We start from the raw sequence: 9,341 nt of genomic DNA on the forward strand, positions 1-9,341 counted from the left end.
GAACGCTGTTATTACCCACCACAAATTCTGGGCCTATGAATTGGCTCTTAACCGGAAGCCTAAGATGAAATTGCCACTAGATGGCTTTTGTGCAACGAGAAGGAGTACTTTGTATCAATAATGAATGTTTAAAGTGCAAGTATATTTTATCCGAAACATGCTGACTGATCGTTCAGCAAACACGATTAATGAGTTAAGTAAGGAACAAATCAGAAAGAGATTGGAAATAACTATGCTTAACTTTTATTTATATATTTCATCTATATCTCAAGGTTGTTTTGTGAAATATTTTTGTGAAACCATTGGCTACAGATTACTCCACGGTGGGGGATACTATCTTGGAAGAGTTACTATGCCTAACAAGTTGAGGGAGCTTGAATATGACACACAAGTAAAATAAGAATATTCACCGAAGCACCCAAGGAATAACAGGAATCTACTAATGTTGGTTTGGAGGATGTAGAAGTCCCTTGCGTTTCAGTTTTGTCTTGACTGTCCAGAACCCCGGTTTTGGATTTCTAATAACCGCAAGTGCAAAAGCCCATAGAAAGTCTGTGGGCATGTGTAAGTGTAATGAATGTCTGGCACCGTTTATTTGCTGCTGACCACAAAATCTGGGCCTACATATAAATATAGACACAGACAGACATATCTATAAAATACACACACAATAGCAATACATTTAATATCTGTAGTTTTAATTTTGGAACTGCAGGGGATTTGTGCTAAAATAATGATCAGTTGGGAACCTAAGAAACAAGTTGCTGAGACATTTTACAACTACAAAAATAATAATCAGAATCTCTTTTGTAATAAACCAGTGATAGGGTGAAACAGCAATTTACTTGTACTTCTTGCAATTTAGTATACCTTATTCGCTGCTCACGATGCGGTCTCCTCTACAGTGGGGAGACCAAATGCAGATTGGGTGACCGCTTTGCGGAACACCTCCGTTCAGTCTGTAAGCGTGACCCCGAGCTTCCGGTCGCCTGTCACTTTAATTCTCCGCTCCATTCCCACTCAGACCTCTCTGTCCTCGGCCTCTTACACTGTTCCAACAAAGCTCAACGTAAGCTCGAGGAACAGCACCTCATATTTCAATTAGGCACTTTACAGCCTTCTGAACTCAACATCGAGTTCAACAATTTCAGATCACAACCTCAGCCCCTATTTTTTTTCTCACTCACATGGCAGCTGTTGATGATTCTGCCATTGCCATTTACACCTCATCTAGAGTCATCTTTTGTTTCTTAATTGGTCCCATTACCATCTCCTTTTGCCTTGCACCATCATCACTTTTGTCTCTTAATCTCTCCTGCCTTCCATCCTATCACAGACCTTCCCTTTTGTTCTTTTCTCTCCACCCCCTCTCCCTGCCCCTACACTTGCTTAAAAATCTGTTACAACCCCAAGGGGGAGAAATTCAGTTGGCTGCACCACCCGTTAGCGCCTTAAGAGGGCGCTAAGTGGGTCACAAGCCACTGCCCACACCTCCCGCTAAATTCTGCGGGACGCTAGTGATGGCGCTAGCCGTTAGCGCTGCTACCGATGACGTCATCGGTGTGCGCAGCGCCCCGCTCACGCCCCGGCCGCAATATTTGGAAGTGTCCCCTGATTTACCACCGGACGCTATGTGCGACCGGTTCTGGGGGGCCTACCTGCGGCGGGGGAGGCGCAAATTAAAGGAGGTGCGGGGCGGCCATTTTTGTTGTTGGCCGCCTGCCAGCACCTGCCTGCGCTCCCGTCCTCGGCCTCCTGAACACCCCCCCCCCCCCCCCCGCGGAATGCCGGCTGCGTTCCAAGAGCCCAGCCCCAGATCGTGCTGCACAAGGCCCCTCCCCTTTAAGAAGGGGAGGAAGGCCTGCAGTACCGCAGCTTGACGTGCCACAGCGTATGGCGCTGCGGCACGTTGCGCCATGATATTCAGTTGCAGCGCCCCAAGAGGGATGCGGGGCGCCTCCAGTAGCGCTGCGCTTCCCTTTGGATCGCTACCACTGAATTTCCGGCAGGCGGCCACGAATGCTTCCGGGGCGCTACTTTTAGCGCCCTGGCGAGGCTGGCGCCCCAAACGGGGCTATACTCAATTTCTCCCCCCAACTTTTTCCAGTTCTGACGAAGGATCATCGACCTGAAATGTTAACTCTGTTTTTCTCTCTCCACGGATGCTGCCTGACCTGCTGAGTGATTTCCAGCATCCGCAGTATTTTGTTATTGTATAGGTTGGAATATCTTTAGGATAGCCTCTCCTAATATGGAGAAGACAGACAAATTTGGCAGGTTAAGTTGCAAGTTTCAAGTTTTGCCACTTAACAAATAAAACAGGTCTCCCAAGCTGAATGGATATGCTCAGGCGTGCTTTATTATTATATTAAGTGACGGGCTCTTCACAATCCATGGGCTGGCTCAAGTTGTTAATGTCAGTGGCTGAAGGGGGCCGAGGTCAGCGGCTGATGTAAGAGCATTGTCTGTCTCTTTGAATCTGGCACTCGACGCTTCATGACATCTGTGGTGGAGAAGGGTAACTCCTTTATGACAGGTCAGCTAGACCTCGACCTGTTGACATGACTCCTGGGGGTAACCAGTGAGGGTAATTGGGAGCTGCCTGTACCCCTAACCACTGTGGCGATGAACTGCTGCAGAAATTACAATAACCACACTCCCTGACATCACCTTCACACGAGAGAAGATAACTCCACTCAGTTTTCATGAATATAAGTTTTTTTATATTCGCTTATGGGATCTGGGCGGTCGCTGGCAAGGCCAGCATTTATTGCCCATCCCTAGTTGCCCTTGAGAAGGAATTGTGCTCAATCAAAAAAGACACCAGTCAGTATTAGTAGCAGCTTTCAAGCCCTAATCGGTGTTAATAAGCAGAAAGTACTATACTAACATCAGAATGTTAGCGCAAATAACCTATTTTCACAGAACAAAAAACTGGGAATAGCTACTAAAATCAGTGGTTTCCCTACCACTGTTAACACCAATATCCGTGGAAACAATAATGGGGAAAATAACTGATAGTTACGAGAGCTGCTCCCAGGCTTCAGCCAACACATTTTAGTTAAAGGCCTCCAGCATGTGAAACAAAATGGAGTAAGGTGGCCCACCTCCTACATTTTCATTTGTAAGTTTGAGGCCGTGCTTTCCTTACGCATTGCATTTCCCCTCACAATCCTGCTAAATTGTTTAAAGACCAAGAATTCAGCATGTAGGGAATCACAGGCACAGTCCTGGCATTCGCTGTTGCCGTGCAACAATAATAACTGATTGATGAAGCAAAATGAAAAAAGACATAAACAGGAGGAGCTCAATCACAAACAAAAAACGTTCTCATTTAATGATTTGCTGCTCTACCAGTTTTAGCTGGCATGTGATGAGTGGTCCTTCAACAGCCTATTAAAATATGCATCCTGGACAATTGAATGACGTTGATGTCTTTGAAGATGTTCATGGACGCATATTCCACCTTCCTGACCAATAGGATATAGCGAGGATTTTTAATAGCAAAAGGTAAAACGTTTTCTTTTGCAGAATTTTACAAATCTTCAAAACCGTTCTGCCATTTCTGTCTCATTTCCAGATGGTGAGGTGTTTTCTTTGATGACCTCTGACCCCACTTGTTTCTTTCTTTTCTGTCCATTTTGAATCAAAGTGTAAATACCTCTGATGAGGAAAAGTCCTGCTATTGCTGCAAAGTAAGTCCCATAAACAAGGAACTGTAAAATAAAACCAAGCATTCAGTTTGCTGCCAGTTATGCTGGGCCTTGAAAAATTGGCATCAGCATAAAGTACATGGTTACTACATTGCTTGCGCCAGTCAGTTATAAAGTCTCTCAATTACCAGGCTTTAATGCTATTATCTTTTGCAACATTTCAAGACTAGATATTACTTTTCTGTTTTCTTTTACTGAGAAACCAGGTGAAGGGTCAAGGCCCATGGTGCAGGACACCTCCAATGAAGAAGGGAAGATGAGGTAATTCAGGAAGTTGTATTTTGGTGACATCACACTTGGGTTTTAAAAGTCTGATGATGTTAGGAAAAAGGAAAGGCTGAGGGAGGGAAGGAAACAGTCATGAGAAATCGTCTGTTAGAGTAGGAGAGAGTGCAGTAGGTCTTAATTTCAGCATACTGAATATGGAGGGAGGAGCAAGAGTGTGTAGGAGAATGTCCTTGCAAGTCAGGAGGAACAAGACAGAAAAGTTCACGCAATGACTAAAATAGAGAGAGAAAACGGATATGCTGGAGAGAGAGGCCGGAGGCTGCAGGCGAGAGACGGATCACTCATCACACAAAGAGACTTTTTTCTTGTATCCCATCCAGATGTGTGAGGCACGTTGCATGATAAAAAAAAAGGTGATGGAAGAGCGAAATATGCGAGTGGTATTCAAATTTCAGACAGACTTCAGCTTTATGTAAAGTGAAGAGTTGTTTAGAGGAAAAGAAATGTTTGCTACAAGAGAGTAAATCAGAAGCAGCTTATGTGCCCATGATGTACACTAGGATGGAGTACTTCCTCTCCAATTAATATTGGTGGGTGGGCGTGTGTGCTGTGAGGTGGATGTCAAGAAACTCCAGGATGATTTGGACATGTTGGGTGATTGGGCAGAAACATGGCAGATGCAATATAACGTGGATAAATGCGAGGTTATCCACTTTGGTGGCAAAAACAGGAAGGCAGATTATTATCTGAATGGCAATAGATTGGGAGAAGGGGAAGTGCAACGAGACCTGGGTGTCCTTGTGCACCAGTCGCTGAAGGTAAGCATGCAGGTGCAGCAGGCGGTTAAGAAGGCAAATGGTATGTTGGCCTTCGTAGCGAGAGGGTTTGAGTACAGGAACAAGGATGTCTTGCTGCAGTTGTACAGGGCCTTGGTGAGACCACATCTTGAGTATTGTGCGCAGTTTTGGTCGCCTTATCTGAGGAAGGATGTTCTTGCCATGGAAGGAGTTCAGCGAAGATTCACCAGGCTGATACCTGGGATGGCAGGAATGACGTATGAGGAGAGATTGGGTCGATTGGGCTTGTACTCGCTGGAGTTTAGAAGAATGAGAGGGGATCTCATTGAAACTTATAAAATTCTGGCAGGACTAGACAGACTAGATGCAGGAAGGATGTTCCCGATGGTCGGGGAGTCCAGAACCAGGGGTCACAGTCTAAGGATAAGGGGTAGGCCATTTAGGACAGAAATGAGGAGGAATTTCTTCACCCAGAGAGTGGTGAACCTGTGGAATTCGCTACCACAGAAGGCAGTAGAGGCCAATTCATTAAATATATTCAAGAAGGAGTTGGATATATTTCTTAAGGCTAAAGGGATCAAGGGATATGGGGAGAAAGCAGGGACCGGGTACTGAATTTGGATGATCAGCCATGATCGCATTGAATGGCGGAGCAGGCTCGAGGGGCCGAATGGCCTACTCCTGCTCCTATCTTCTATGTTTCTATAGTGAGGCTGAGAATGTCAATAGATGAAAAAAGACTAAGGTTGAAGCCATCAAAAGTGATAGCTGTTAAAGAAAGAACTTGCATTTATATAGCACCTTTTATATCCTCAAAGTGCTTCACAACCAATGAAGTACTTTTTCTTAAATATAGTCATTGTTGTAATGTAGAGAAATGTGGCAGCCAATTTACACATAGCAACATTCCACAGACAGCATTAAGATAACTGACCAGATAATCTGTCTTTACTGGTGTGGGATAAGGGATAAATGTTAGCCAGGACCCCTGTTCTTTTTCAAATACTGCCGTAGGATCTTTTATATCCACCTGAGAAGGCTGACAGGGTCTTGGTTTAACATCTGATCTGAAAGACGGCACCTTCAACAGTGCAGCTCTCTTCAGTAATGCACTGAAATGTCAGCACGGATTATGTGCTCAAGTCTCGAGAAGGGCTTGAACCCATGACCTTCTGACTCAGAGGCAAGAGTGCTACCAGTGAACCAAGACTAAAACCTTTTGATTCAACTTTGACCCGGAATGTCCTGGAACTTTTCAGTGTAACTACAGGATAATAACTGAGTTGTGTCAGTTTTTTCCAAGGAAATTCACATGTAACTGATTTACTCCGGTTTTACACTGAAACATCACTGAAGGATAGCATTTTTCTTCATATTGTTTTTGATTTTTTTTCTTACTGAGACTCACACTATATTTAGCCAAATTAATCAGATTCCCTCCACATGTTCAGAAGGACAAAGCTGCTGGAATGGCCTTCCCAATAGGCATTCCTCTCTTCTGCATAATAATGGAGAAAGCAGAACAGAATGTAAGGTGCCATGTCAGAAGACAGAAGCCCACTCGCTATTATCCCTATTAGTGGTGCTGCATTTCCATTTGATTTATGCCTTTTTTTACATTCCAGCATTGGCAAATGAGCTCTGCAGGAAATTTCGGCGTAAGTTCCCAAGATCGGTGCAGAAACCGCCTTAAATTTTGGCACAATGTTTGCGTAAGTAAATATGTCGTGATTCAACCATTGTATTGCAAGGTTGAAGATTGAAAGGTTGAAGATTGAAGACATGTGATCTGAGGAAATTAATCAACGTGGAGTGGAATCATTAGTAAAAGGGTTGGATGATGAGTGGAGGAGGTCATTTAGATGGAGAAAGAACAGAGTGGAAGAGAGAATGGAGCCCTGCAGAATCACTGAATTGATGAAAAAGGAGTCAGAGGATGAGCCATTAACTACAGAAGAGATCGAACAATTTGATGAAAAACTAGAAGCCAAATCTAGCCTCGATGGGTGATAATACAATGATAATGGCTGGGATTTTCTGCTTCTGTGCTTCCAGCCTGCAATTTTCCTCCCATTCATTTTAGTGGATGAAAATATAGGCTGGGACAGAAGTGGAAAATCCCAGTTAACATGTTTAGACACACGTGGTACCAGATCTTCTCAGAGGCTTTGGAGATGTCCATGGTTGAAAAATAAATCACCAAAATTTTCAACAATGGAATTAACAAATTGCTGGTAAATAATCCCTCCATAAATCAAACATAAACTTTCATATTGTCCGAATGCAAATATCATACTGATGCAATTGTAGAATTTAGTCTTGAACTCACCTGGGTGATAATATCCAAACCAAGGCCTCTTGAATCAACTACAATAACAGTCAGAATGGTCTGAAGTATTAGGGCTACAAAGGTATTTACTCCAAACAATAGTGCATAGCGCTCCACGCTCATGTTAGCTGCTATTTGGAACCTTGATGAAGAAAATAATTGGTTAGACTTTGAGAATTGTTTCAAATATTCATGTCTAACAAAGGACACAAGGATGATTTTAACCTTTGGCACACAACGTGTGTACCCGCCACCTGCCCATTGTAATCTCCATGAGGCCCGAGCCATTTTGAGGCCCAGACCTCATTTGCATGTAGCTGGCAAGCTGCTCGCGCCAATCTGGGGAGACTGGGAATTTGGCCTGCTCCTACATGGAGCTCGCTGACAGTCGGAGCCTGGCCTGGAGGGGGGGGGGCGGGCAGGGTATATTGGAGAGGAGTGCAGGTGATTCCGGGGCAGCCACGTATGGGCCAGCAGCAAGCTGAAGTACTTTTGTGGGGCCAGGAGGTACAAATGGGCGGATCATCAGCAATTTTCCATTTTACATGTGGATACAGGAATTTCTAATGCAAATATAGAAATAAGGACAGTATGTGATGTAAGAAAACTACTAGGCACTTGGTCTAAGTGTTAAACAAAGCTTTAATCAACTGTTTTACAACATGGAGGTCTAGTTGTGTCCTTCACTAGTTCCTGTTAAGAATGTCCTGCGCAAGCTGGGCCTGTGCCCGAGTATTTATACACTCCCTGGACAGCGCCACCCGTAGGCTGCTCAGTATTATTTCATAAGTCTTTCTTTCATGAATGACAGATTCATGTCAGTATGTATGATTTTAAACTGAGGACTGAATTATATCTGCGAACGCTGGCCCAATTATCCCCTGTCCTCTAACCCTACTTCACTTGGTCTTGAATCCATCTGGGTAATGCCGTGGGAGGTCAACTCTCTTTTATCTGCTATTATAGCATAGGCATTAACTCACTTAAGATAAATGGGTAAATGTCTGAATTAAACTAGCAGACGGAGAAATATCATAAAAATGCATGAAGCATTTGTCTGCTAATATCACCTGAATGTTTACGCCAATGGACCCTTTCAGTCTGCAACAGGGGACATCAGCCGCATCTCGCAGTCTGCAGTTCCCAGCTGCATTCAGCAGGTGGCCGACACCCTATTTGCCAGCGGCGAGCAATACATCACCTTTTCCCCACTGACAGCAGTCAACAGAACAGAGCTCGAGCTTTTGCAGCAGTTGCTGGCTTCCCTCACATGCAGGACATGATTGTCTGGACACACTAGGGCACTGGAACACGAGCCAGTCACATCCATCAACAGAAAGGAGTACCACTCTATCAAGGTACAGCTAGTGACCGATCACAGGAGCAACATCATGCAAGGTAACTAGGGAGCTACCACAATGCTTTTATTCTATGCTATGAAGAAAGGTTGAGCAGGCTGGGCCTATACTCATTGGAATTTAGAAGAATGAGAGGTGATCTTATTGAAACATATAAGATACTGAGGGGGCTCGAGAAGGTAGATGCCGAGAGGATGTTTCCCCTCGTGGGGAAATCTAGAACGCTGGGCCATCGTTTCAGAATAAAGGGTCGCCCCTTTAGAACTGAGATGAAGAAGAATTTCTTCTCTCAGAGGGTCGTAAATCTGTGGAATTCTCTGCCCCAGAGAGCCGTGGAGGCTGGGTCATTAAATACATTTAAGGTGGAGATGGACAGATTTTTGCAAGACAAGGGAGTGAAGGGTTATGAGGAGCGGGCAGGGAAGTGGCTTTGAGCCCAAGATCAGCCATGATCTTATTGAATGGTGGAGCAGGCTCGAGGGGCCAAGTGGCCTATTCCTGCTCCTACTTCTTATGTTCTTATTCTCAGACACTCCACCATCCTCCCTGCTATTCGACCTTGGGAGGGATGTGACAGAATGGCTGCTGGGGGGACAAGGGATACCCACTGCAGACCTGGCTGATGAGACCGCTGCACAGCCCCACCACGACCGAGTAGCACACATACAGTCAAAGCCAAGGCACAACCAGGATCCTTATAGAGCACAGGATAGGACTGCTCTAGCAGAGTTTCAGATGTCTGAATCACTCAGGAGGCTCCCTGCAATATGCCCCAGATGCACCGTCGTGGTCTGCTACATGTTGCATGACATTGCATTGCAGAGAGGTCTGCACTTGGAGGAGGAAGAGACGCATCAGCAGTCATCACCAGATGAGCAAGACCCCGAGGGGGGAGAAGAGGAAGCAGAGGAGGAGG

General features: G+C 44.9%; 1 protein-coding gene across 2 annotated transcripts in view; it reads right to left on the reverse strand.

The window, feature by feature from the left end:
• Positions 1-677: 677 nt before the first annotated feature.
• LOC147115580 (thiamine transporter 2-like) overlaps positions 678-9,341 on the reverse strand; it is a 22,279-nt gene continuing 13,615 nt past the window's right edge. For both annotated transcript variants that reach the window (XM_085989939.1, XM_085989940.1), the window contains exons 4-5: positions 7,068-7,209; positions 678-3,716 (exon numbers count right to left, since the gene is read on the reverse strand). In XM_085989939.1, coding sequence (XP_085846065.1) covers positions 3,546-3,716; positions 7,068-7,209 — 313 coding nt within the window. In that variant the 3' untranslated portion in view covers positions 678-3,545. The remainder of the gene's footprint in view (positions 3,717-7,067; positions 7,210-9,341) is intronic.

This window comes from Somniosus microcephalus, chromosome 6 (assembly GCF_052327205.1).
Source record: "Somniosus microcephalus isolate GS21.2 chromosome 6, FLI_Smic_1.0, whole genome shotgun sequence".
In the NCBI taxonomy this organism is placed as follows: Eukaryota; Metazoa; Chordata; class Chondrichthyes; order Squaliformes; family Somniosidae; genus Somniosus; species Somniosus microcephalus.